Genomic DNA, 26,632 nt, shown 5'->3' on the forward strand with positions numbered 1-26,632 from the left:
ATTTTGCTTTCTTCCCTTTCTTGATTTAATTTAACCTTTTATATATCTCGAGCCACTCAAGAGCATGCCTTTGCTTTTATATATTAAATTATCCAAATTGCTAAACTTTACAGAGGGGGTCTGTTTTGTGTTTACAAACAAAGGAAGCTGATATTAATTTTATGCACATGCTTGCCAATGTACTACTTCGATTTCAACGACTCATTGTTAGAAAGCAAAATGCTCATCAAATACTTGGATTCAATTTCATTGTTCTACATTTTCCCTCAAAAGTATTGAAAGGGATATCTTAGATTAGGTATGTAGACAGTGCTAGAATGTGCACCATAGCTCGAGTATAGCTGAGCACAGCCAACCTGACTCCATCACCATTCACCACTCCACACGACGATGTTTGAATTATCTTTTGTTTAAAATTATCTGCTGCATAAATCTTTAGATGTTTTTGTAAATTGCTCCCTTTTACGTTTTGATAAAATTAGCATTTACGAACAAAAAGAAAAGAAACTGAAAAACAAAAGTTGGACAATTTTGGACGTCATGTCTTTCCAGAAACATTTGTGAAGCAGTAGAATGCCAAAATTCATCATATGTATCATCTTATTATAATACGCTTGGATAAATATATAAAATATGTCAAATACATATATATATATGATCATATAATCTTGGAATAATAAAAGATCAAGTCGATTTTTCGCTGTGAGGACTACGAGAAGCAGCAGTATTGTGGTTTAGAAAGGCAGCGATGAAATATTCGCGAGGTTGAGTACAATAATAGTGGCACATCCTCGTGCAAAAAACCTGATCATGAAGCTTAGGCATGCATTTATTGATCACACAGTGTTTGATGCAATGATCTGCATCCAATGCGTATCCCTCATGTGTTTTCAAAGTAGAGATCTCCCCACCGCTTAAGCACCATGTTGCGTTCATCAACATAGAAACCACTATCATCAGTATCACCACTCTCTCGTTTATTCCCCTTGCAGCCATTTTTTCTTATTTGAACAATTGATTTCTTACAAAAGAAAAAAATTCTTGTTCTTTTTCTTTTCGTGTTTGTTTTTAAGGGAATATGATTTTGTGAGGTTTTCGAGAGAGTATATGTAAGTGTATCTAACAATCTATTTTAAGTAAATTTTGTTGTTGTTTTAGCTGTCTCAATGAAGTTTGTTTTTGTAACCGAGAACAAAACCACTAAGTATAGCGCTTATTTGTTATATAATTTTAGAGTAGGACTGTCAACAGCTAATTGCATTAGTTCATAAACTGGATTTCCCTTGTTTTATTCTTTATTATAGTTTTGTTATCAACCAAAAATAGTCGTTTTCTCACCCTAAAATAAAACTGTACGTCTTAATGAATAAGACTAACAAAACTAATCCCCCGTCAACATTGTTACTTTTTTTGTGTGTGATAAATCTCGCTTTAACATTGTTGAATAAAGTATTGAATGTTTTTGCAGCTTCCACTATGTTAGATGAATTGAATTGCATTATTTTAGATTTTATTGCACTATGTTTTTATTGTACCCAACGTAAAAATTCATTTAAAGAAAACAAATATGGCCAAAATTTATTCGGGTAGACAGCCAAACCCCAAAAAAGATGTGGACGATACACAGATTAGTGGATGTTGTTTTTAACTTAATCCGCAAGCAAGCGACTAAGCCAAAATAGGACCAATGCACGATTTCAAAACATTGCTTAAGACATACGGAACTTGTGGAGAGCAGTGCTCAGTCCTCACAAGATCCACCAACAAAGGGAAGAAGCTGGACACGTGTCTTTTCAAAGACTCTGCTTCTAACGAACATAAAGCTTCGAGTGACGAAACAAGCAGCGCAGTTCTCGCTGTCGCTTCTTCTACACGATCTGATTCCATCGGAAGAATCCATAGGACGTGTCCTTTTTGTTGATGTTGTTGATCTGTGCATTTAAGGTAGATCTTCACGACTTTTGCGCATTCAGTGACTAGACGATACTCGAGATCGAGTTCTTTGGATACGTTCGGATTGCAAGCGACCATGTCTTGAAGGAACGTCATGTAGGATTTGTTAGACTCGTTCTCAAAGTTAAGTAGTTGAGGCTCTGTTAGGTTTTGAACTGTGCATGCTCTCTTGAACTTCCTGCGAAGGACTATGTCTGAGTTAAGTTCCTGCGCGTGAGACGCGATGCACGAGAAAATGTCTGCGAGGATATCCACGTGTGATGCGGACAATGAGAATTGTCTTTTTCTGTATAAATCACTCACAACCTGCAAAAGAAACAGAGAAGTCAAAAACAGAGTAAGTGACTTTAAAAAGAGAGAAACAGAGAGAGAGAGAGAGAGAGGGGACCTCGACGATTTGAGACAGGACATCGATGTGTTTCTTTGTCCTGGATACAACGTACGACATGATGTGAAGACTGTCATCATCGAGATCATCTTTGTTTACGCTTTGACCAGAGACTGTTTCAACATCTTCTATATCATCCATTGTTCTTAAGACTTTCATAAAACCCGCGAAAGTAAGAGAGGCTGCTTCCTTGAGAGCCAAGAAAATCTCTGTCCATTCATTTTCATAGGCGCTACGAGACAATCCATCAGCCAAACGAAGCAAGACAGAGATCCCAGAGCCTGTAGAGCCTTGAAAAGGACTCTTTATGAACCCTATGAGGATTGACAAAACACTTGGAAGCTGAGACCTTACAGAGCTGAAGAAGAAAACGAGTAGATCGACAAGAAGCTGCAACGCTAATGTTGATGTCTCAGAGTCCCACGTGGTTTCTTCGGTGTCTTGAGAAGCTGCTGATGATGGCGACTCAACGCTTTCTTCAAAGAGCATATCGGTTTTACTACGTATGTTGTTGTTAAAAACCGGGAGAATGATAGAGCTGAAGATTCCAGTCCAAAAGGGTCTTGTAAAAAGATGACCATGATCCGTCAGAATGTTGAAGAGTACTTCTATGGAACGCTTTCGTATTGCTGGTCTCGGATCCGAGGCTTGCTTAGATAAACCTGAACAGGTAAACATACTCAAGTCATTTATTAAAACAAAGGATATACAACTTAGTGAGTTAAGCAAAGAAGCCAGATTTGGTTGTAACCTGTAAGCAAAGGAACCCAATAGGATACTTGTTCATCCAAGTCGGTAGAAATCTGTGTATCGGACGAATCTTCCTTTAACGCAGAGATAGTATTGTTTTTGAGTTTCTCATTCAAGACAAGTCCTCCTTCTGCAAGTTTTGAAGCGCAGAAACGAAGAAACTCTATGGTGTTGAAGCCAATATCACCTTCAAACTTACTGTTTGTGAAGGTGATGAGACATCTAATGCAGTCTGCGTATACCGTTATCTCTGTCTCCGTTATGCAATGAAAATGATCCCGCACGATTTTCTCGATTGTCTCAAAAGCCAAAAGTACAATGTTCTTCCTCTCATCAAGCGCTGCAGTAGTAAATACCTAACCCAAAAATGATCATTAGATAACATTTTTCAAAGATGTATGTTAGGTTGAGAAATGTGCGTGGGTGTGTGTTACTTACCGTGAAGACATTTTTCCAACCAGACTTGACATTACTAACTCGACTAAGAACCATTTGAGACACACATCGGACTATAAGCTCTCTAATCTCTGCGGAACTACTTTTCTGCATAACAATGACGAATGGGCGAAGAAACTCATGCTGGAAATGGTAGTTTGCTAGCTCTTCACGTTCCAAGAACTTCATGGAAAGCTGACGAAGCGAGTCCATTACAAATATAGCAACAGAGAGATTCTCTGACAAGCCGACTGATACGAAGAAATCAGAGAGAACATTCCATATCCTGGACCAAACTAGTCGGATACGGTTCATGTTATAATGCCTGCCACAAGAAAGTAAATCAGAAAGTGACAAAGCAGAGCAATGGGATTAGTACAATAACGTTATAGAATTGGAAGTTTACGCTGTTTCCACTAGTTTCGTGAGGCTGAAGACACGAGGATCTGTTGGTGACTGAAGTTCTGACATGGAGACTTTGCAGAGAGCTTTCACAAAAGAAACTATAGCTTCACTGTTCAACCTTTGGCTATTAGCATATACATGGTTCAACTCAAAATTGCCTATTTGATCAAGTAGATTCAAATTTGCAATGAAGCTTTTGATCTGCTCCGGAGTGACTAGTTTGGGAACACTTTTCACAAGTGAAGTACTATCATAAGAACCTCCCCTAACAACAGCCATAACAGATGGATTCTGAAAAGATCCACGTTTCTTTAAATTCGGAAAACCTAGAGCTTTCTTCTCGTCTACCTCAGCTTTTTTGGTTGGGACGTAACGTGCCTCTGATGGTGATACTTCTCCTAGGAGTTGCAGATGTTCTATACGAGAAAGGCAAGTTAATATATGATCCCAAGAACCATGTAGATGGTTACCATCTTCTATGGCTATTGTTATTATCGCCTGCAATACAATGACAGATTGTTTATTTTCATAAGTTGGTGATATACAACATATTTAGACAGGCTGAGATATAGAACAAGGGACTTACTTTTACAGCATCAACATTTTTCTGCTTCATATCTGCAGCACAATGGAGATTAGTGAACTTGGCCATGGAAGTTACAAAAGCATCTCTCTGAGTTTGCATTCCCATAACTGCAGTGACGTGAACCGCATATCTGAAGCCTTGTAAGCAAAGAGAAGTTGCTAGTCTATCATCACTCTTGTCAAGAGTGACACTAAATGCAGCAAGCATTGGTCCCCAAGAGACCTCTAGTATGAATCTCAAGATCGAAATATCTGTAACAGTATGATACACTGACCTGCAGACCAACAACATCACAAACAGATTAATATTTTACTCAAGATTTCATAATATTACTTACAGAGTGAGAAACATATAACACTATGACACATAAAGCTGGTATAACAACAATGCTTACTCTGATTTCTCTGGCTTTGCTTGGAACTGTTCCTGAATATCCCTTATAAGACGTCCATTGGCACCATGAGGTTTTTCATCTGGTTGCATCCAAGAAACCAGATTGAGGATGCCGTCTAAGCCTAACAGTTTATTCAAGCCATTCACTTGTTTGTTTTGTGGGGCTAAAGTATCAGAGTTCATCTTGATTTCTTCTTTCACAACTCGATCATATAGAGAGCCTAAGTACTCTTCAGGTAAGTCTTTCCCATCATCTATTCCCCGATTGTTGCGGATGAAATCGGCTTTCGTCATCTACATAACCATTGAATTTTTACAAGGCATCAGAACAGTTCATACCATTTCTATGTATCTACTGCAGTCTCAGAAACAGAGGAATGAGCAGACGTTACACTTGTTATGGTCTCATACGTTAGTTCCAAGGAAAAGAAAACATACCTTATCCTTAACCATGTTGTTATGTGCATCTGTGTTTAGCATAATCACAGAGTAAGCAAGAACGTAAGCAGTGTCTGCACTAGTAAAAGAACCAGGGTTGCATTTCCAGTAGTGTTCTGCAAACTTCTCCATGATTCGGTCAATCTTTTGAGCTTCTCCCGGTAGCCTAAAGCCGCGTAGAAAGAACCTTATTGCTTCAACAAAATCCTTCTTTTCGAAATTACACGAGTCCACATATGCATGCATTACTTTGAGAGGAAGTTCATCTCTTTCACCAAGGTAATCACCAATCACAGTTCCATTTAACCCTGCTGTCTTCATCAGAAAGGAAGCTACTTCCTCAGGTGAACTGCCTATTTTCTTGCTGCTTATCAGAAATTCGATACCTTTCGATGGTTTCCTATTGAACAAAGAGATACCTTTCTGCAAATCACCAAAATCATTCGTCAGTGAACAGAACCAATCAAGACATAAAACTGATCTATCATCAAAGATTTAAAGACCTGCAGTTCAATTTTGTAAGCCCTTCGTTGCTGAAGCATAGAAGCATCATAAGCTTCTGGATTAGTAGTATCTGGCTGTGAGTCACAGTCAGATATAGTTCCTTCTAATTCACCAATTTGACCTGCATTACTGTCCATAGAAGCATAAACTTGTGAGCCTTTAGGCCAAACAGTCTCATTCACTTTCAACTGCTGGTCCATCCAATTCCCCATTGCCTTTGCTATGTTAACCAAACACTTGACAGAATCATTCCTGAAAGTACTATCTTGCGCTGGGGACAACGTTGTTGATGATCCAGTCGGTGGTCCTAGAGCAGTTTTGAGAAGACCGTTGACAATCCTGCAAGTATCTGATGGAATTATAAGAGCTTTAATACATTACATTTACTCTTAACGAGCTATGCAACAAATATTTATGTGACAGTTTCTTAGACTAATCTAATAATACCTTTCAAGTATGTTGGCAGAATCCACATCGCAGTCGTAGTTCACAAAGATATCAACAATCAACTGCGGATCTTGTGACATTTTATCTAACAAGTTGAGAACAGTCATCTTCTGCAAGTAACTAGGCTGAAGAACATTCTCAAGCACTCGAAGAACAATCATCGGAAAGAAAATGCCTATTTCAGCTTTCAAGACTGATCTAAGCTTTGATAACAAGCTCATGAAGATAGAACACTGCAGTTGAAATATCGACATGATTGACACCGCACTGTTCTTCAGTAGTGATAAGCATAAGTATTGCTTAACGGCATTGATGAAGCTGTCATTAGAGCGCCAAACAGAACCACCATTGTCAATAATGACTTTAAGCAACTCTAAAGACAAAGTCTTACCCCTCACCATGATCTGATCATCATTGTTCTCCTTAGACGAAAACCTCATAGACAATTTACACAAGTTCTTGAACAGAAGAAAAGCGTCCTGTCTCATCTTACTCATGTCACCGGTCTCTGAGTCACCTTCTCCGTTTGCTACGTAGCCTCGAAACGACGGCGAATCCGGAGTCATAACAGTTTCGGTCTCCGGATTTGCCAACAGAATCTCAATCACATCAGGTGGAGGAAGAGGACTTCCTTGTCCTGCAGCCATGACTTCATTCACAAACCCTTGACAGAAATAAACAAAGCTTCCTTCATTAACACTCTTGTCCGTGAAGGTTAATAGCTCGTTGACGTAAACGGTTTTGACAGAGACATCAAGCGAGTCTTCCTCGGATCTTGTGAAGATCACGAGCATCATCTGAGCTAACACCGATTTAGCACAGATCTGTGTCGTGCCGCTCAAGCCACCGAGGTAAATGTTGTAACAAGTCTTGACAACGTGTAACAAGCAATCACCACGGATCAATACACATGGAGATCTAACAGCAGCGAGGAGAACTCGGAGAACAGCGAGTTGAATCGGTTCCTCGGCTATAGCACCGACCTTGGAGACGGCGTTGACGAGTTTGAAAAGGATTGAATCTTGTTTAGAGGATTGGATCTCTCCCCGGAGGATCGAGAGAGAGAAGAGCTTGAAAGCGCAATCTAGAGAAGGCTCGACGACTTTCGAATAAGCTGTGTCGAGAGAGAAGAGAAAAGGTTGGAGAACGGAATCTGCATCTGAGGCGGCGAGGCCGGAGACGACGGAGGAAGGATCGTGGAAGTCGTCGGGGAGAGACTCGAGCTTGTCGAGAACGGATTTACAAGAGGAGACGAGGTACGTGTGTTTACGCCACGCTGCGTTTTTTATGATCTTGTCTAATGATGGACCTATGATCCGGCCACAACGGGTGGCACCGCCGAGAGTTTGTGACGTTGACATCGCCGGAAAAAATTCAAACGGTGAGGTTAATTTAGTTCATATCGGGAAAGAGAGAGAGAGAGAGAGAGAGAGAGAGAGAGAAGCTTTGAACGTACGTTTCAAATCGTGAAGTGCGGGATTTATATAGCTTTCTTGATTTTGCTGAATCGGTAAAAGCTTTCCTACTGAAGAGGGATAGCGCGTGGAAATAACGTCTTAGAGAAAGGCGCGTGTGATTCGGTTTGTGTTAATTAAACCACTCATCTCCCACGTCCCAATGGCATATATCTTAATACGATATGTAATAATAATGGTCACGTCGGATAATAATAATAATGGTTTTTTAAATCAATTGACTTTGATAAAACGTTACTTTCGAAACGTAATTGCGCTTATAAATTTCAAGCTTTTTTCGTATGCCTTTTTTTAACGTAACAGTAATGATGAGTATTGAATAGTAACGGTGATTTTCTTTTAATTCCCTCTCTAATTTTAGATTTTCGTCAAAATAATTAGCATAACTAGTCATGTTAACACTTTGTTGTAATATTGGTTGATGTATATGGATGTTATTATTAACTGTTGAATTAAAAAGTTAAAACTATATAGACTACCAAAGGAGAGAAACATATATATGTCTCTAAAATTCGGTTATGACTTATCAATCAATTCACTGCGACTAAAATGAATCCGACTTGTATAAATAAGTACAATTAGTCAAATGATTATTTTGGTTTTCTTTCTAAATTACCACATGCCATAGATTATTGTGGGTTTAACCCAACTATAGTCCTGTTGTTCAAGCGCCAAACATGACCTTTTGACCTCTTTAACATAGAATACAATGATAGACATTGATCGTCTTGCAATATTCTCTTTTTGTTTACAAATGTAAAACCGTAAGGAAATCGCAATATGCTGTTTAAGAAAGAAAAATATAATCGAAATATCTCGTCATTATTTCTACAAAATTATTTATTATATAGAATATAATGATATTTGATTGGTTGCATTAGTTTTGTATACATTAAAACGGACGTTTTCAAAGCAAGGATAACCCAAATGGTGATGGAAGGAAGATGTAACGTTTTAACTTGAATTAATCATCCAAATAAATAAGACCAAATGTGTCGTAGTGGGCTTATTCTTTGTTGAATTAAGTTGTCGTAGTGGGCTTATTTTTGTATACGATAATACAAAAATTGAGTAGTGTTTTCATCCGCAAAAATTGAGTTTGTGTTTGCGTACTCTCAAGTCTCAAACCATGATGAACTTGAGATAATTAAACCGAACCAAATTAAACCGAACCAAACTAAACCGACATTGACGTGTATTGTTTCATAAAAATTGGTTTAAAGCAGAAGCGTGTCCAATAGCAATAGCATGTTTCATATGTAGTTTACTTGTTCAACTACGAATCGACGATAGTCATGACTCGCGAGTACACAAATTTTAATGTCTTGTTCAATTTATTGTAACACTGGATAATGTCACACTCACACGCGTAGCATAAATTTAAAATTAATATAACAAAATATAATTATATACTTTTAAAGAAGTTTTGTAACTTATTGAATAAATTAATTATTTAATAGTATATATTACATAAATATTCTTTTAAATAAGTATTTTTCAAAATTTGTACAAAAATTATAAAAAAAATTCTCATAATTATGGTTTTATAGCTTTCTTAATTCTTTCAATAGTTTTTCCACTATCCAACAAATACAAGAAAACTTACCTATTATTTATTATATTATTTAAATTCATTATGAATATAAATATTAGTTGAGATGATTAATCGAAAACTAAAAACGTTTTTCCGAGGTGATTGATGAAGTCATATATAAAAATCACAAGAAAATGATTCAATTATACCAGTATAAGTGAGACCAAAACCTAACTTATATATATTTACAATTCACAATAATTTTGTTTTAATAAATTAATATAAAATATTATATATATATATATCATATCTTACATATATATATCATACACACATGTTGAACTTCTTACATAAAGTAAATAAGAATTACAAAAATGCAATTAAATATTATTATCTTTTATTATTTATTCTCTTTTTAATTGTCATTAATCATTTATTATGATGCTATAAATACTATGGAGGTGAAAAAAATAACATAAACACAAATAAATAATTGCAATTAATTAAAATTTAGTGCCTTAAAATATGGATATAATTATAAATATGAGAGTTACAAAAATTAGGTAGAATATGTAAGATGATAAAATATGTGAAAAATTCATAAAAATAAATTTATTGTGAATAAAGAACTGATTTTTTGGTTTGAATATAAAAATTTAAAAGTTAATATAAATATAAATACAAAAATTGAGTTTGTGTTATTCTCACTTGGGATAACTAAACCGAACCAAACCAAACAAAATAACCCACACACGAATGAAACCAAAGGTGAAGGCATCAAACATGCGAGCGCCCACCACACAGAGACATGTGTGTCATCATCGCTCTCATCGTGAAGGAATCTGCTTGATTTCATTTAGTAAGATTCCGATCTCTCTCTCACTCACGACACGCACAGTATAGTGTTGCTTTGGTGAGGATCGATCGAAGAACGAGAGAAGATGGAGAGCGACTCCGAGATGGTGGCGTTGCCTCTGTTACCGACTCCGATAGAATCAAACTACAGAGCTTGCACCATTCCTTATCGATTCCCTTCTGATAATCCCAGAAAGGCTACTCCCACTGAGATCTCTTGGATCGATCTCTTCTCCAATTCCATCCCTTCTTTCAAGTTCGCTTCTTTCTCTTCCCTCTCTCTCTTTGATTCTGTTTTAATGGGTTAAGTCAAGCTTTGATTTTTATGTTCTAAGAAGTTCATATACCTTTGAAATTTCTCGGGTTTTGGATTTTATCTGTCGATTGATCTGGATGATATTCGTATTAATTCGTTTTATCTATCAATCTGGTCAATTTGGCTATCCATGAGCTTTGTCTTTGTGAAATAATGAAGAAACTCTGATTGTTTATGGATGTTTTATAAAGTTGCTTTTTTTGTTGCAGGGAACGAGCAGAGAGCGATACAACCGTTCCAGATGCTCCAGTTCGAGCTGAAAAGTTTGCCAAAAGGTATCTTTTTGTTGTTGTTGTTGTTCTATAGCTTGGCAGGCTCACATGTGTTTTCATAGTTGCTAAAAAAGAAACACTCTTTCGCTTAAAAGCATTCAATTTTTTTCTGCGTTTGATTTCTGGTAAGGTATGCGGAGATTCTTGAGGACTTGAAGAAGGATCCAGATAGCCATGGTGGACCACCAGATTGCATTGTAAGTTTAGAAAACGCTTTCCTTGTTAAGCTTAGAGAGAGCTTTGTTGTTCATGGATTGGTTTGGAGTTTTACATTTTTTTACTTTTGCAGCTTCTCTGCAGAATCCGTGAGGTAATGCTAAGAGAATTAGGATTTAGGGACATCTTCAAGAAAGTTAAGGTATGGTTTTCTTGACAAGTGCTTTTCTCGTAAAGTGTAGTTTTCTCTTGTACTCTTTTCTGATCCGGCAAGTTCATTCAGGATGAGGAGAATGCTAAGGCTATATCTTTATTTCCTGAAGTTGTCCGTCTGAGTGATGCTATTGAAGATGAAGGAAAACGCATAGAGAATCTGGTAAGAGGGATATTTGCTGGAAACATCTTTGATCTGGGTTCTGCACAGGTATATGAGTGATCTCTTTCTTATTCATGCACTGTTGCTTTTGTCACATCTCTTTTGTTGAGTATCTTAATGAATGGTTCTTGTATTTCGTTTCCCCATATTGAAGCTAGCTGAGGTTTTCTCTAAGGACGGAATGTCATTTTTGGCTAGTTGTCAAAACTTAGTTCCACGACCATGGGTTATTGATGATTTGGATAACTTTCAAGCTAGATGGGTCAAGAAGCCTTGGAAGAAAGTCAGTTCTTTTAACTTCACTCTGTTTTGTCTGCTTAAAGACTTTTTCATGACTTAAAGAGTATGATCGCAGGACAAACTGATTTGTTTTATTTGTCTCCTTTTCATAACAGGCAGTTATATTTGTCGATAATTCTGGTGCAGACATAATTTTGGGTATCTTGCCGTTTGCTAGAGAAATGCTACGTCGAGGAATGCAGGTGCTTCCATGTCCTAAATTCATTCTGAGTTTTTTTCGTGTACAATTATGGGCATTATTGTTCTCTGGTTTGGCATTATGATTGCAAGAAATAGTTAATTAAGTATGTACTAAGTTGTTCGTTCCTCCTTTGCACCTTCCCTTTTGAAGGTTGTGCTGGCTGCTAATGAACTTCCATCTATCAACGATGTAACTTATATCGAGCTTGCAGAGATTTTGTCTAAGGTGATGAATAGAATCATTCGGGTACTCCTGTTCATTACATATTAAAAAAAAAAACTCAACCCTGACTGAGTCTTAATTTATCAGCTGAAGGATGAAAATGGACAATTGATGGGTGTTGATACTTCAAATCTTCTTATTGCAAATTCAGGGAATGACTTACCGGTATGGTAGTTAAAAGCTCTCAGAAGATGAATGCACTTTTAGTACCACCAAGTCACCAAGTCCTGTTTATCCATTGGCAATTGTTAAAATTTTCATCTCCTTTCCTATAATTGTTGCAGGTTATTGATCTTGCTAGAGTATCACAGGAGGTTGCATACCTTTCAACTGATGCAGACTTGGTCATCTTAGAAGGCATGGTAAGACCTTTTAGTCCTGTGAAGGTTGCGGAATATGTGTTATCTAGTCTTAGCAGGTAGGTTCCCTACAAACTGACTCCTTGACTGTTGTGGACAGGGCCGTGGGATAGAGACAAACCTTTATGCTCAGTTCAAGTGTGATTCCCTCAAAATTGGAATGGTAATTATCTTAAGAGTTTCGTGGTGTTGTTACATAGAAGAAGAGTTATGGGATCCTTGATTCATCCTCATTATAACTCCGGTCAACTCTTTTGTTATGCAGGTGAAGCATCCAGAAGTAGCACAATTTCTTGGAGGACGTCTTTATGACTGTGTCATCAAATACAATGAAGTCCAGAGTTAATTATATATTTCACAACCTCATTTTTACTGAACTCCTCCGATAATTTTATCATGTCATATAAAACAGCTCTTATTAGGCTTTGTAACTTAGAGATCCAAATCCTACTCTCTGTCGACATTCAGATCTAAGAATTTATGACTTTTTGAAATTCTTCATGAAAAATACGCAAAAGTACTAATCTTTCTGATTGGTCCTTATATTTGGTTTCATATTATGAGGACATACATGGTCGTATTTCACTGTCTAATTAAACATCATCACAAGTGAAAAAACACACTTTGCAAGTTGCAACATGAGCATTCTCTGGTCGTAGATAGAAAATCATAGCATGTCTTGTTCACTTTTGAGTTTAGTTTCTTGCTTCACTAGCTATAGTAGAAAATTGAGCTTAATCTCGTGAAGATAGGAGATGTACCAAGTGGTCCTCCCGACCCGACAGTATAACACGGCTAGTGTTGGTTGTTGTCACTGTCAACGAATGACGTCCCCAGAGATGTATATAATTGCCGAATGGGTGGGAGAACCACTTGGTACGTACATTTTTCTGTCTCCACGAGATTCAGCTGATTGGACGCGCTGGAAAAAAGAAGCAGATACGGTAGACAGCTATGTAATGAGGGCTATAATATAAGCGAACTTGGTTTCTCCCTGATGATGATGAGATAGTTAGTGATGATGATTGATGAAGAATGACGAAGGGTGGTGATGAGAATCATCTCGTGCTGGTAGATTCATCTTGGTTATCACTAACTATACATGACATCATCATCGGGTGGCCAACAATGTTGATATTAAGTTGTTTTCTTGTAGTGAGTGTTTACTTCTTTTAATGCTATATAATAATAATAATAAAGAATAATAATAAAAAAACGTTCTACATCAAAAGAACAGAGTAGTAGTATGGTTTGTCTAAAATATGTTTCTTACGTTCTTCAGAGTCAATCTCAATTTGTTGCGATCTTCTTTTTTGACCCATAATCTTTTAATATTCCCTTTGTTTCAATTTAAGTGATCTTTTAGCACAAAAAAATTGTTTTTTTTAAGGGATGTTTTCAGTTTTCTATGCAAAAATTAAATGTGTTTTTTTTGACCAATCAAAATTTACATTGTATTTTCTTATTGGTTTAATTTTGAAGAATATGTACATTAAATAAGATTATATGTTTTTATTAACTTGTGTGTAAAAAAACCTTAAACATTACTTAATAGTATGAAACAGAGAGAGTATTGATTACATTTATTTCTTCACCGATATAATTACATAATACATTACTAAAATAAAATTTATTCGGGGGCTACCATGAGTTTTCGTCTAATATAATTGACATAAAAAATAAGAAAATTTATATGTAAATAATTCATCGTAAAAAGTCAATATGATAATAGTTAATCCATATGTGAAGAGAGATGTTGGCTATAGACCCCAACAAACAGTGTTGCGTAATCAAGGAAGCGATTGTTTTATCATTTAAAATATGATTAGCACTAAAACTTAAACCAAGGTGGATTACCATCAAGACAACTGCTGCACGCGCAAAACTTGGTTGCGCCTACTCCCATACATATTCCCAACAAAAACCGTTCGCCACGACAAGTATTGTGGCATAAAACTACGTCACCACGATCGCGTTCCTCACTATTACAAGTATTATGGGTTTGTGTCTTGCTTCGTGTTATGTGACATGGAGGTGGAGGTGCAGTAGTTTTTGGAGATCTTGATATTACTGAGTAAAAAAAAAAGTGCAGTTAATTTTGATTAGATCTTAATAAATCCATAATAATAAATTTTGATTTATATGCTAGTTAATTGTTTGGCTTAGATTGTTTAAATCAAAATTCAAAACCGAAATGAAAAAAAAAAAAACTTAAGATTTATATGCTATAATGTTTATTACCTGTTGAAGTCAATATGATGATGATCATCACAAACATGATGAAACTAACATGTACTTTTTTGCCATTTCTTATCGTCTTGTTTTTGTTTCGTTTTATGGAATATTTATAAAGAATTTACTTTTCTATTTTAAGATATAAGCAAAAATAGTTGTTCACGTAGAAAAAATGACTAAGGAGAGAATGAATATTAGGATCACATATTGCTATCAGTCAACAATTTTTTGTGGGGGAGCTTTATGGTTGGATGTTGGGAGTTTTGGTTCATTGGTTTGTTTTGAAACATGGAAGTAGTTTTACAAATGCAACAATCAACAACGTTATACAATATCAAAAGAACAAAGCGTTTTAACAGGAGAAGAGGAATTCAAGGAGCTCGTAGGAAGACATAAATAAGTTACTAACTAATGTATCTGAAGCTTCATATTTGAGAACATGATCCTATTGAGAGAGTTATTGATGATGGAGGAGCATTTGGAAGACTCTTAATCAGAAAAAAAAAAAAAGGTAAGAGAACTCTCACCATATTATTTTATAATCTCACACATCAATCAATACAATATGATGTGCTTAAAGCGGGTAAAATGGAAATGTAATGAAAGATAAATTTTAAAGAAAGAAACAGAACATGAATCTATCACTTAGTCTTGGTGGGATATGAGGCCATCTTGTTGATTCCGCAGAGTCCCTCCGGTTTACCAGTGTTTCTCTTCATCCTAATAAACCCTTTCTCTCCCCATCTTGGTCCCCATGAGTTCTTGACGATAACATAGTCAGATCCCTTTGATGAACCGTAGCCAACCGCTGCTACACCATGGTCTAGGTCTGTTCCACATCGTCCATTGAACACTCCCTGTAAACAAACCATAATCCCCAAATCAGTTTTTGAGAGAATGCAACAAGATAAGATAGGATACATAGAACAAAGTTTAGATATCAGAATAATCTGTTATACATACCCCTTTGTAGAATTGGAAGTCTCTTCCTGAAGCCTCAATAGCCACACTGACTGGCTGATGAGCTAAAGCCTTTACTAAACTTTCATCGTTTTCTGGGACATCTTCATAGCCGCTGATCGTCACACGTTCCACATCCTCCTGTGTAAGATTCATGAATGTGATCAGTATTATAATTAATCTGTATCACAGTATGATTTTTTGTTTATTCATGTATTTATTTGTCTAGCGTTTGTTACTTTCTGCTCTTGGCAAATTCCTTCTTCCATGAGATAAGGGTAATCGTCTTCTTTGTGGAGACCACCTGTTGAAATTATGTACTGGAATGCATAGTCCATGAGACCTCCGTTGCAGCCACTGTTGAAAGTTGTGTCACAGTCTATGAGTTCTTGCTCTGAAAGCGAACTTAGATTCCCTGTTGTGATCTGGTTGATCCCCTCCACAGCTGCAACTGTTGAAAATGCCCAACAGCTACCTGCAGCAGCAACAAAAGAAGATCATTGTAAAGATTTATTCCAGTCTCTTGTTCTATTCCTATCTTAATTTGGGACCAAGAAAGGTGAAAGAGAGAAGAAATGTTACCACATTGACCCTGGTCCTTAACAGGAGTCACAGCGCCTTTCTTCCTCCAGTCTACGGATTTAGGCAAGTCAGTGATGTCTCTGTACCTGAAGTTAGTAGAGGGCTGCCTCTTTCTAGAGAATTGTGGCTTTGCAAGTCCTAGATATCTTCCCTTGAACTCTTCATGGGACAAATCCGCAAACTCGTTCAAACCGAGCCAGTAACTGTTGATCTCATTGTTCCTCTGGTCTATATGCATCAGGTTCTCTCTGAACACCTCGAACCTGTGCACTTTCTCCTCCACGCTTTTATAAGCCTTGCTGTGTTCTGACATCCATGACTCAAAGAGCTCTAGAAGCTTTTCAGTGGATGTCAAATGCTCCGGTGTGTATCCAACAATGGAGAAATCACGGGCAAGAGCAGAACAGAGGAGAGCTGATGCTGAAATGGCGACCAAAAGAGAGAATTTGGTAAGTGAAGCCATAGCTAAATCTGTTCACTGAAAGAAAAGGAAGAAGAAGAAGAAGAGATGGTGAGAAAGAGAGTAGAGGAATAGAGCTTATATACAAGTGGGAAACAAGCCAAAGTCTCACAGTATTGGCTTTGAAGCAAAGACAATGATTAATTTAAATAACCAAGTTCGCCGGTCTCTGAGTCTTCACGGTTGGAACATTTTTGGTTAAGCCTTTTGCTCTAAGCGTGATATTTTCCAACAAAACAGCTTCGCGTTCAGACAGTAAATGATTATTAAAATATCCGGAGGGAGGATTTATAAAACAAAGTTATGTATAGGCAATTACGCATATAATTTCTGAAATTTTTACTATTCTTGATAATTTTTGGTTTCGTACAAATGAGAACAGTAAGTTTCGTGACGGGAAATAAATCAAATACATAAGCACAATTGTGAATATTACCTACACGAAAAACAAAATCGTAATCGTTAAAAAGCTTCATCTCTGTACTAGAATAATGGCAATTTTCTTGGTAGATGTAAGTTTCGAGATCTTTACTATCGTAGCTTCCCTGCGGAATGCAAATATACTGAAACAGAGACGACCCTGCACAGTGCAAACACAGTAAAGCATTAAAAGAGAAACCTTTTACACAATCATTGGCTCTTATGTGCATGATAATGTTGGTGGCTACTTTTAATATCAAAATTTGAGATGATTGTATAAGTAAAGGCACGTGGTGGTTAACTTACGTTGAACCCAAGAAGAAGGCAAGGGAAAGATGGAAATTGAAGAGGAATACAGAGACAACCGCGGTGAGAAGCATCGCCACTGATGTCGAATAAACCTACATACCAATTGATAAAGTTAGACCTCGTGTACAAAAGTGACTACTTAGGGGAACCTGCTGACAAATGATAATGCACTTGCAAATATACTACCTTTACAATATTGTCTGCATACTTCATCACCATTGACACAGCAATGCCACTGCAAAATAACCAATAGAAGAATGTTTTAATGTGTTAACTTCCCGAACTTACGTTAAGAATAAGAGAAGAGTCTGGCCTCTAAAGTAGCTTTTACCTGAGAGCATGGTTAAGAATCATGAGTACTGTGATGAATGAGTAACCATGGAAGAATCCCCTAAAAATGGAAAACAGCCCACATTCAATACCAGACCAGATGCGACATAACAGCATAATAACTCGGCCAGTTGGAAATAATGAGCTCTAGAACAACGAGACTATAGAGAAGTAGTATTCCTTTACATGTACTATGTTGTAGCAAATCTGAATGGAGAGACCAGAAGAATTTGGACTTACTTATTTGCAACGGCATCGAAATCTTGGATCACTATAGCAATAGCATTGAAAGCCATCCCAAAGACATATAGCCAGAAGTTCTGTACATTAATATTCCTGGAAGGTCGCTTTTTTATAATGGCCTGCCAAAATGGAAAGCAAAACCTTTATTAAGCATAAGTTATCAGTGGAATGACCCTTTCATACTGTTTTAAACAACAGAGTAAATTAGTGTTCACATACACACACAGAAAAGAAATGAATCAGCTTTGAGTATTTAAAGTATACAGTCCTAATATCTCACCTCTGTGTACACTCCGGCGAAACCACTTAACAGAGCCATGACCTAGAAACGACAATGAATGATTATATCAATTGGTGTGGACATGATATATACTTCACAACTCTTAGTTGATATTAGCATGCAAAGGAGGCTAACAGCTTACAATTGCCATAATCCAGCCAGGAAGAGATGTCTGAAGAACACGATCAGAACTGCAAAAGCAATTTTAGATATGAGACCATGTATTAAAAAGATCAGTAGAGACCTTAAGTTCGCAGAGAAAAAATCGAATGCTACATTTACTTTGAATTCAACTGAGCAGTGGTGCATCCGCAACACAATAAAATGAATCCTGCCCACTGAATCTCGCTCAATCTGTTAGAGAAGATATAGTAAGCAAACTGATTAGAAAGAGGCTGTGCACACTTAATTTAACTGATGGGAATAAAAAACAGATAACGTATGGATTTCCAGAACGAATATATATTGAAAGCTACGAAATCCATTTCAATGAGTAAAAAACCTACTTTTTCTTCAGTATAATTCTGTACAAGACACCGGTACTTATGATGTTCAAGTTCTTCAATATCTGATAGCCAGGGGCGTCTACGTATGCAAAAATATAGTACTGCCACATGAAAAGGTGATACCACAAGTAGTTAGAAACATATTAACGTGAAAAACAGAAGTTACAAACATCGACCAATTCAAGACGACATCACACCTGTAACAAATTCTTGAAAAGATACAATGCTGCAGGAATAGGAAAGACTTTAACTTCGTCATATGTCGTGCTTAACCTGATTCAAAGAAAATTAAAATGAGCTATCTATAGTCATGTTCAAAGAGAGATACATGGAACCAATTCGAAACCACTGAATTTTAAAGGAAACTAATTGCACCTGAAACACATGGTAATTTCCCAGAAAACCATATTGAGGTGGTAAAAGAAAACCCTACCTATTGTCGTCAGTAACACCTTCGTTTTTCCATATTCTTGTCAATGCAAGGAAAGATAACGCACATTTCAGTGTCTCAACCTGATGTCCACCAAAGAGTAAAACAAAAATCACTATTTCAGCCTAATAATACGCTTCAGAGATAATAAACCACACAACTAAATCTCACTTGTAACATAACATCACTCAATTTTCAATACAGAGTAATAAAAAGGTTCAAAAACTCACCAAAAAGTTGGCGGTAGTAACACTATACTCATACTTGCCAGCTCGCTTCGACCACACGATGAGTATCGCTTGAGAACTCGTCAGAATCGTAAGTGCACAGGTCACTACGCCCCTGCCTCAACACAAGTAAATTTTAAACGAAAAGAAGAAATTTCGAAATTTTATGATGTTTAGAGGAATCAAAACTTACTTTCGTTTCCAGTTAACCCGTTCACCGGATCCAACCCCAAGAGTAGCCATAGCAATGTTACTCGAAGCAACTGACATGATAATCAAAGCACCAATGAGCACACTAAACGAATAAACAAAAGTGGAGATTGAGAGAAAATAGAAGAAAGAAGAAACTCACCGGTGTGAGATTTCCCCTTCACACTCTCGATATCAGAAGCGACGCCATGATCGTCCTGAAGCTTAATACCAAAATCGAGCATTAAAGAGATTACAAACCCTAAATTGAAATCCAAAAAGGAAAGAAGAAGTGAATAGAAGAAGCAACGAACCTCATCTTTGATCTTCCGGTACTCCATTGTTTCAATCTCCTCAGATCTCTCTACTCCGAACAATACATACTCCCAACTCCAGCTTTAAAAGAAAAAAAAAAGGAAATTTTGGAAAATTAAATGTATATAAAAAAAAAAAAAAAGTGATTTAACATTCTATTTTGGGCTTGATATTTATTGGGCCTTGGTCCAATACAATACCAAATTGGCTCGTCTCGGCTACTTTCCACGTAACATTACTTTGTTTTTTTTGTGTGTTTTTATAATTTAAATATGATTTAATTTTTGGTTCAACATGAAATTTGGTTGTTAGTGGAGTGGAGACAGATTCGGCTTCATTTTTTGATAAAAAAGAAAATAAAAATACTAAAAATCAAGCAAATCCAATTTAAAGGAAAAAAAAAAGCATTTTCTATACTGAGAAAATAAAACTAGAAAGAAAAACCTAAATTAAGTTGTGTATTGTGAATTGTGATGGGAATGGAACCCTACCTGAAAACAATGTATATCTATATTCACCAAAACTAAAATCTTTGTGCCTCCTATTTTCTTAAGATGCATACATAGTTACATACAAAACAACAAATAAACATAAAATTACATTGTAATTAAAAAAACAAAACAAAAAAAAAAAGTGCAAAATTTAATTGGCTGTGGGCATAAAAGTAAAATGGAGCCCACAAATAAAAATGGAATAAAAACACAGCCTGTGTTAGAGCTGTGTTCACTAATTATCATCTCTCACATTCACATAATCACATTCATCATCTTCATACTTCAATCTCTCTCTCTCCAAGAACAAAGCAATGAGCTCAATGATGGAGACTCTCCAGATTCGTAAACCCACTTCTCTACCCGTTTCTCAACGCCCTAACTCCACCACCACCGCCGAAGATGAGCCTGGACTCATCCGACGTCGTCTCTCTTCTCTCTCCCTCAACCTCTCTAACCAACCAGCGGCTATAGCAGCTAGGTTCCCGAGATCCAAATCTGTCTCCGCTATGGGAGAGCAAGCAGGGACCTCTGTGAAAGAATGGTGGGAATGGGGCTGGTCGTGGATCCTTTCAAGAAAACCCATCTTCATCAGAGATCTTGAGCTTAACAAAGACGAAGCTAAATCTATTGGTTCTCAAAACAGAGGAAGTATAATGCACGTCTTCTTCAAACTCCGGTCTCAGATCCGTAACCTCATGGGATCTTCTTCCTCTGATTCTCTTCCTCTTTCTTGCAAATACAAGCGTCAACGATAAAGAACAAATGATTCTTGAAAGCTTGCTTTCACAATATGGGGGTTGAGATTTTCGTGATATGTCTCTTCTTTTTTTAATTTACTTTTATGCAATGGAGTATAATGTATAATTGTGTCTTTTTTTATCTTCTTCTAAAAATTTTAATATTGTATTTTGCTTAGATCATTAATCAATTTATTTATTTATATTTGATGTTTTGTGGCTTGTGCAGTTGTATTTTTTGTATCTCTCTTTTAATAACCATGCAAATTATATAGAAATCCGTTATTTTTGTTTTAATCTTTTACGCGCCATATATGAACTTCCGTTGTAGTATTTCTTTCATATTGATCGTATAAATGATAATTGATGATGATAATAATAACAATGCAAGAATGTTATAAGGTTTAAGTATAGAGGTTCAAGAATTTAATCATGATCATACAAGTGTAAAAGTGTAGATCTATGAGATTAATTTCCACCAAATATTTCCCCCCCCCCCTATTTTGTGGGTTTTTAACGGTTGTGGTGTGTAAAAAAAAAAAGGTATTGACGAAACTTCGGTTGCATACAACAGAGAACGTGTGTGGCCGACATAACATTTGTCGGTGGCACCAATATCGTCGGTGGCGAATTCATATTTATTGCTCTCATCATAATTTTTAAACTAATCTTGATTTGAAGTCGGGGGTGGATTAGTTTATAGTACTATTAAAAAGAATTGAGTAATCTGACCCCAAAAATGATCGTATTTAGCTCAAACAACAGATGATTCTTTTAACGAAGCTAACCAATGTGACAATATCAAAAAGAGGTTAAGTAATATGATAAATTTATAAATGAGACCAAAATAATTTAATAGAAATAGTAGTATATGTTAAAGGTTGCGGCGTTACAAAGCATGTGAATATGAGAAGTGCCAGAATTTATTGTTTTTATGTAAATTATATTAAATGGTTTTGGTATTATATGTTGCAATTACAGATTGTAGCCAATGAATGATTGTTTTCGAACAGCCTTGAGTTTTGGTTTTATTTGAGTTTAAATACAGGTTACTTAGAAAAAGCACTTTGATTACATGATTGAGACTCGCTAGCTCATCATCTTCCACATCATAGACAATTCAAAATCAAAAGTGGTGTAGTCTGAGATTGATGAAGGGTCGTCATCGTCTGGAAAGAAAGAAAGAGTTTTTCAAAGTAAAATTGCTTAGAAATCACACAACATACAAAGACATTTTTGTTTTGTTTTTCAAATACAAGAGTGAACAGAGTTGAACAATTGAAGATGACTCACTAACTCCAACAATAGCCATAATAAACATACAAACAACAAAAGGGTAAAAAACAAACAAAACCTCCAAAGCTACTTGATGATTAATCACACAGTCGTTAAACATTAGCTCGAACCCTCCTCAGCGATGAATCCGGTTTGATCTTCTTCTTTTTTTCACCTTCTATGTAGTGAGCATTGAGATAGTGAATCTCATGAATAAGAACATTTTTGCAGTCACAATTGCACAAGCAGATTACAAAGCAGCCTCTACGCGTCTCTCATGCTAATGTTTAGACTATTTCTCATCGTTCTTCTTCCAACACCAGCATTTCCCTTTTGCATCATCTCCACAAACTCACCATAATCAATCTTTCCATCCTGTTCGGACCAACATAAAAACCAAAGAACTTTTTATGAGATGATACCTCAACATTATTAGTCCAGAGAGAATTGTGGAACAGAGTTAATGTAAGGCTTACATTGTTTTGATCAACTTCTTTGATGATGTCTTCAAGGAAAACATCAGCCATGCCATGTTCAACGCATGCTTGTTGCAGCTCATCGATTGTTATGTAACCGCTTCCGTCTTTGTCAAAGTATTGAAACGCAGCGACAAGATGCTCTTCCCTCTCCAGTTTGTTGAGATGAATAGTCGCTGCAATGAACTCACTGTAATCTATTGTCCCACTGTTGTCCACATCAGCCTGGTCAATACAAGAGTTCAGCATTAGAACCTACAATATACTTCATTGTCAGTGTATTTAGCAAAATAAGGTCAGATTTTTACCGCTTCCATAAGATCATGGATCTCTGTGTCTTTCAAGGTAGACCCATACTTTCTCAGGCCAGCTTTGAGTTCATCAAAAGTGATTGCACCGCTGTTATCAGTATCCATTGCCTGAAACATTTCTCTTAAACCAGCAATCTCTTCTTCCGAGAGGCTCTCAGCTATAACCTGATGACCCCAAAACAAAGACAACACAAACAATTTCATGAGAAGTGCAGCAGAGAACATAGAAGATAAGAGGGGTTAAGCACAAAATCACTAACCTTCAGAGCCATCTTCTTTAGTTTATTCATTGCAGAGAACTGCTTGAGACGAGAAAGAACAGCCGGATCAAGTGCTCGATCTGGTGCAACACCATTCTCACAGATCCATGGATGACCTGAAAAAAAAAGATTATAAACACACAAAGATATAAGTCTAATGTTGTTCAGTTGTTGCTATAAGTAAACCATTTATGTGAACACATACGCAAGACTTCATGAGCGGTCAACCGTTCTGCAGGCTTGGAGCATAACATTCTACGGATCAAGTCTTTAGCACTGTCAGATATCACAGGCCACGGGTCAGACTCAAAGTCGATATATCCCTTCAACACAGCATCAAATATCCCTTGCTGAGTTTCTGATTCAAACAAGACAAAACAATACACATATCAAGACTCAGGTGACTGGTTATGTCTAAAGAACTAAGAGACGGGTTAACGTGTTTACCTGCCCAAAAAGGCGGGACTCCACTTAGCAATATATAGAGTATAACACCAGCAGTCCACACATCAGCTTCAGGCCCATAACGTTTGAGCAAAACCTCAGGAGCAACATAATATGGACTTCCAACAACATCAGTGAATATTTGCCCTGAAAAATCACAAGAATATAGAAATCAAAATAAAGCTTCATTTAACTAAATAATGAAGCCAACCATTAACTATATAAAAGCTTTCAAACATTTTTACCTGGTTTGAAAAAGATAGATAGCCCAAAATCAATAGCCTTGAGGGAGAAATCATCATCCTTATTAACCAACAAGAAATTCTCAGGCTTCAAGTCTCTATGCATAACACCAAGAGAATGACACGCTTCAACAACCCCAACAATGATCTTAGTAAGCTCAGCAGCTTTCCTCTCGCTGTAATGCCCTCTCTGAATAATCCTATCAAACAATTCACCTCCAGCACAAAGCTCCATCACAATGTGAACATACAAAGAGTCCTCATAAGCTCCTTTGATGGTCACGATATTACCGTGACCAGCTAAATGGTGCATAATCTGAATCTCCCTTCTAACATCCTCAACATCTTCCTTGGAGATCAACTTCCTCTTGGATATGGACTTACAAGCGTAGTCAATCCCCGTGGCAACTTCTGTGCATAGATAAGTCGTTCCAAATTGACCTTGTCCTAGCTTACGGCTAAGAGTATAGAAATCACGAATGTTTGGTGTCTTATGACCAAGAACATAGTAAGCTTGATTGTCCGGGTTACGCCTCATGATTGGTTCTCTTAAAGGAATAACAAGAGCTGGATTTTTGCTGTCGTTGTTGTCTTTCTCTGCAGCGTTGTTGTTGGTAGGAGAATGGTCGTCGGAACTAGAAGAAACGTTGGTAGCAGATGTTTTAGAGTTATGACTATCTTCAGGCTTATTGTTATTGCCTTGGGAGATTTTGTCTTTCAAAGATCCACGGCATGAATTGCCCATGAAACAATGGGAATTGACCAAATCCTAGTTTAAAGACAGCAACTTTCACTATCTGTGGTTCTTCATCCAAGGAACTGTTCATATATATGATTTTGAAAAAACACTGTCACAAAGTCAAAACCTTGAAATAATCAGAACAAATCTCAGAAGCTAAACTAGAAGAAAGAAAAAGTAACGAACTTTAACAATCACAAGTAAAGAAGACGCAAAACCCACATCAGATCAAATAGTCAAACTAACGAGAAAATAAAAAGACAAAACACAAGAAGAGCTAAGAAGAAGTTTCAATGGAGATCTTTGATAAAAGAATCACAAAAACAAGAGAGAATGAAACAAAAGCAAAAAGGGAAAAGAGGATCTAGTTTACCAGTAGTAGAAGTACTCAGAACGGCGAAAGAGAAGGAAGAAGACTGAAAGAATGAATGGATTAGGAATCTGACTTAAAAGGAGAAAGTAAAATTTAGTAGACCAAAAAAAGGGGAAGCTACAATACTATTTTATAAAGAACAATTTATATTTCGAGATGGAAGTAAAATAAAATAAAATAAATGAATTAAAAAAAATAGATTTTTTTTAGTTAGTTTTGTTTGGTCGGATAAATAAGATTCGTTGGATGAGAATGTGATGGCTTTAGTTTACGGCGGCGATTGAGCGAAGAAAGGTCCTTGCCCTTAATTAGTGCTCACCAGCTACTCCTCTCTGACTCTCTCTCTCTCTCTCCGCGGTTTCCTCTCACCTTCTTCACTTTTGAATTATTAATACCAGTTCCTCTTTTGGTCGATACATGAGAATATTTGTTTTTTTTTATTTTTTATATAAAAATTAGAAAGGTTGTACATGAGAATATTATTAGTTCTTTTTGTTGGATAATCAAAATTTGAGTATTCGAATTATAATAAGTCGATGACGATGACCATTGACCTGCACAATCCAGCACTCTTCTTCTTGTTGTTATGTTTGTCGTTTGATTTATTGGAGTGGTGGTGTGGTGCACCATATTATTTATACTTATTATAGAGGAAAAAAAACCATAATGTTGGATACTATTTTGGAATCATTTTTTAGTACTTTTTACTTTTTAAGCTCACAAAAATCCCTATCGAGTTTAACAGCGAGACAATCGCAATCATATATTAGTGTAACACCACAATCTCTATAATTTTTGCTTTCAGGAATCTTTCCACTTTCACTATATTTGATTGAACACACACAATGAAGTATGTCGAAATGCAGATTAAAATGTACAAGGGTTTACGTTAAATTGATTGATATATAAATCAATTCAAAGTAAAGACACATAAAAACTAGACGGGTCATCTACCATTCGGTTTGTGTTTGGGCCTTTTATCCACTGACCTGGCCCAATACTCAAATACAAACATCACACACCATAATGGCCGTTTTATTGTATTGTTTAGACTTTAGACTTTAGACCCAATGATAAAATGTTACTTTCAGTTTCAAATTAGTGATACGGAAGAAACAAAACCCGAATTTTTGAATGAAAAAACCCTCGGATTTATCGAAGTCGACACCTTCACACGACTGACGGACTGTATCAAATTGGAGACTTTCACCCAAACAAACACATATTTTGGGATATATATATATATATATATATTATATCATTTTGCTGGCTAATTTCTTACCAAACTCTCCTGTTAGATCTCTCGATGTCGAACCAGTGAACACAAATGAAATGGTCCGTGATGTCCAACAAAAATAAATGAAATGGTCCGTTTCTTCTATTCTACGGAAGTTTAAGAAACCATGTCATGATGATTAATGATGATGTGGACAAGAATCTTTATATATTC

At 36.5% G+C, this 26,632-nt stretch overlaps 6 protein-coding genes and 1 long non-coding RNA gene across 12 annotated transcripts; 2 read left to right on the forward strand and 5 right to left on the reverse strand.

The window, feature by feature from the left end:
• Nucleotides 1-1,523: 1,523 nt before the first annotated feature.
• On the reverse strand, nucleotides 1,524-7,767 carry LOC104721242 (brefeldin A-inhibited guanine nucleotide-exchange protein 4-like). 2 transcript variants are annotated; one of them, XM_087470996.1, is made up of 10 exons: nucleotides 6,300-7,767; nucleotides 5,852-6,201; nucleotides 5,349-5,771; nucleotides 4,912-5,204; nucleotides 4,518-4,791; nucleotides 3,933-4,429; nucleotides 3,530-3,851; nucleotides 3,093-3,447; nucleotides 2,342-3,003; nucleotides 1,524-2,259 (listed from the first exon to the last, which is right to left on the reverse strand). In XM_087470996.1, exons 1-10 carry the CDS (start codon nucleotides 6,325-6,327, stop codon nucleotides 1,669-1,671), a joined length of 3,795 nt encoding a protein of 1,264 aa, XP_087327122.1. In that variant the 5' UTR covers nucleotides 6,328-7,767; the 3' UTR covers nucleotides 1,524-1,668. The 2 variants fall into 2 exon arrangements, with proteins under 2 accessions (XP_087327122.1, XP_087327121.1); XM_087470995.1 differs by having other exon boundaries at nucleotides 5,852-6,191; nucleotides 6,300-7,755.
• Nucleotides 7,768-10,051: 2,284 nt separating this feature from the next.
• LOC104721243 (damage-control phosphatase At2g17340) lies at nucleotides 10,052-12,839 on the forward strand. The gene is made up of 12 exons (XM_087475328.1): nucleotides 10,052-10,419; nucleotides 10,689-10,754; nucleotides 10,882-10,948; nucleotides 11,041-11,109; nucleotides 11,191-11,331; nucleotides 11,438-11,566; nucleotides 11,679-11,765; nucleotides 11,915-11,989; nucleotides 12,074-12,151; nucleotides 12,271-12,348; nucleotides 12,446-12,508; nucleotides 12,611-12,839. Exons 1-12 carry the CDS (start codon nucleotides 10,250-10,252, stop codon nucleotides 12,689-12,691), a joined length of 1,104 nt encoding a protein of 367 aa, XP_087331454.1. The 5' UTR covers nucleotides 10,052-10,249; the 3' UTR covers nucleotides 12,692-12,839.
• Nucleotides 12,840-13,876: 1,037 nt separating this feature from the next.
• Nucleotides 13,877-14,695, reverse strand: LOC147933561 (uncharacterized). Its single transcript, XR_015570557.1, has 2 exons — nucleotides 14,587-14,695; nucleotides 13,877-14,415 (listed from the first exon to the last, which is right to left on the reverse strand). It is a non-coding gene; the product is annotated as an uncharacterized LOC147933561 (long non-coding RNA).
• A 382-nt stretch (nucleotides 14,696-15,077) lies between these two features.
• On the reverse strand, nucleotides 15,078-16,697 carry LOC147933562 (cysteine protease XCP1-like). The gene is made up of 4 exons (XM_087475331.1): nucleotides 16,123-16,697; nucleotides 15,780-16,015; nucleotides 15,544-15,681; nucleotides 15,078-15,437 (listed from the first exon to the last, which is right to left on the reverse strand). Exons 1-4 carry the CDS (start codon nucleotides 16,583-16,585, stop codon nucleotides 15,222-15,224), a joined length of 1,053 nt encoding a protein of 350 aa, XP_087331457.1. The 5' UTR covers nucleotides 16,586-16,697; the 3' UTR covers nucleotides 15,078-15,221.
• A 212-nt stretch (nucleotides 16,698-16,909) lies between these two features.
• Nucleotides 16,910-19,949, reverse strand: LOC104721246 (CMP-sialic acid transporter 4). 4 transcript variants are annotated; one of them, XM_087475330.1, is made up of 16 exons: nucleotides 19,831-19,949; nucleotides 19,680-19,734; nucleotides 19,521-19,590; nucleotides 19,331-19,442; nucleotides 19,104-19,183; nucleotides 18,868-18,943; nucleotides 18,671-18,771; nucleotides 18,447-18,518; nucleotides 18,307-18,355; nucleotides 18,165-18,206; nucleotides 17,882-18,003; nucleotides 17,643-17,702; nucleotides 17,498-17,546; nucleotides 17,309-17,403; nucleotides 17,115-17,162; nucleotides 16,910-17,018 (listed from the first exon to the last, which is right to left on the reverse strand). In XM_087475330.1, coding segments are annotated over exons 1-16 (1,059 nt in total). In that variant the 5' UTR covers nucleotides 19,858-19,949; the 3' UTR covers nucleotides 16,910-17,017. The 4 variants fall into 4 exon arrangements, with proteins under 4 accessions (XP_087331456.1, XP_087331455.1, XP_010437486.1 ...); XM_087475329.1 differs by having other exon boundaries at nucleotides 19,680-19,740; nucleotides 19,831-19,930; XM_010439184.3 differs by having other exon boundaries at nucleotides 16,910-17,162.
• A 592-nt stretch (nucleotides 19,950-20,541) lies between these two features.
• LOC104721247 (uncharacterized) lies at nucleotides 20,542-21,359 on the forward strand. The gene has a single exon (XM_010439185.3). The coding sequence runs from the start codon at nucleotides 20,637-20,639 to the stop codon at nucleotides 21,078-21,080; it is 444 nt and encodes a 147-aa protein (XP_010437487.1). The 5' UTR covers nucleotides 20,542-20,636; the 3' UTR covers nucleotides 21,081-21,359.
• An 890-nt stretch (nucleotides 21,360-22,249) lies between these two features.
• LOC104721249 (calcium-dependent protein kinase 5) lies at nucleotides 22,250-25,648 on the reverse strand. Of its 2 annotated transcripts, none has more exons than XM_087475339.1 (8): nucleotides 25,183-25,648; nucleotides 24,074-24,918; nucleotides 23,832-23,975; nucleotides 23,590-23,742; nucleotides 23,385-23,500; nucleotides 23,122-23,289; nucleotides 22,814-23,038; nucleotides 22,250-22,712 (listed from the first exon to the last, which is right to left on the reverse strand). In XM_087475339.1, exons 2-8 carry the CDS (start codon nucleotides 24,813-24,815, stop codon nucleotides 22,602-22,604), a joined length of 1,659 nt encoding a protein of 552 aa, XP_087331465.1. In that variant the 5' UTR covers nucleotides 24,816-24,918; nucleotides 25,183-25,648; the 3' UTR covers nucleotides 22,250-22,601. The 2 variants fall into 2 exon arrangements, with proteins under 2 accessions (XP_087331465.1, XP_087331466.1); XM_087475340.1 differs by having other exon boundaries at nucleotides 24,074-24,889; nucleotides 25,183-25,597.
• Nucleotides 25,649-26,632: the final 984 nt, after the last annotated feature.

This window comes from Camelina sativa, chromosome 11 (assembly GCF_030686135.1).
Source record: "Camelina sativa cultivar CO46 ecotype springtype chromosome 11, ASM3068613v1".
Lineage (NCBI taxonomy): Eukaryota > Viridiplantae > Streptophyta > Magnoliopsida > Brassicales > Brassicaceae > Camelina > Camelina sativa.

Bases quoted from the DNA above. Each gene is read 5' to 3' on its own strand.
- LOC104721242 (XM_087470995.1), bottom strand. From the start codon at position 7,660: ATGTCAACGTCACAAACTCTCGGCGGTGCCACCCGTTGTGGCCGGATC. The intron at 4,430-4,517 runs GTAAGTCCCTTG...ATTGTATTGCAG, and splicing joins AAAATGTTGATGCTGTAAAA to GCGATAATAACAATAGCCAT. The intron at 2,260-2,341 runs GTCCCCTCTCTC...TTTCTTTTGCAG, and splicing joins TCCTGTCTCAAATCGTCGAG to GTTGTGAGTGATTTATACAG.
- LOC104721243 (XM_087475328.1), top strand. From the start codon at position 10,250: ATGGAGAGCGACTCCGAGATGGTGGCGTTGCCTCTGTTACCGACTCCG. The intron at 10,949-11,040 runs GTAAGTTTAGAA...TTACTTTTGCAG, and splicing joins GTGGACCACCAGATTGCATT to CTTCTCTGCAGAATCCGTGA. The intron at 11,332-11,437 runs GTATATGAGTGA...CCCATATTGAAG, and splicing joins TTGATCTGGGTTCTGCACAG to CTAGCTGAGGTTTTCTCTAA.
- LOC147933562 (XM_087475331.1), bottom strand. From the start codon at position 16,585: ATGGCTTCACTTACCAAATTCTCTCTTTTGGTCGCCATTTCAGCATCA. The intron at 16,016-16,122 runs GTAACATTTCTT...TTGCTGCTGCAG, and splicing joins TAAGGACCAGGGTCAATGTG to GTAGCTGTTGGGCATTTTCA. The intron at 15,438-15,543 runs GTATGTATAACA...GTTTGTTTACAG, and splicing joins ACTTCCAATTCTACAAAGGG to GGAGTGTTCAATGGACGATG.
- LOC104721246 (XM_087475329.1), bottom strand. From the start codon at position 19,857: ATGGAGTACCGGAAGATCAAAGATGAG. The intron at 19,741-19,830 runs GTTCGTTGCTTC...TTTGGTATTAAG, and splicing joins ACCGGAAGATCAAAGATGAG to CTTCAGGACGATCATGGCGT. The intron at 17,547-17,642 runs GTAAAAGCTACT...GTTATTTTGCAG, and splicing joins ATTCTTAACCATGCTCTCAG to TGGCATTGCTGTGTCAATGG.
- LOC104721247 (XM_010439185.3), top strand. From the start codon at position 20,637: ATGAGCTCAATGATGGAGACTCTCCAGATTCGTAAACCCACTTCTCTA.
- LOC104721249 (XM_087475339.1), bottom strand. From the start codon at position 24,815: ATGGGCAATTCATGCCGTGGATCTTTGAAAGACAAAATCTCCCAAGGC. The intron at 23,743-23,831 runs GTAAACACGTTA...TGTTTGAATCAG, and splicing joins AGTCCCGCCTTTTTGGGCAG to AAACTCAGCAAGGGATATTT. The intron at 23,039-23,121 runs GTAAAAATCTGA...TGTATTGACCAG, and splicing joins TCCATGATCTTATGGAAGCG to GCTGATGTGGACAACAGTGG.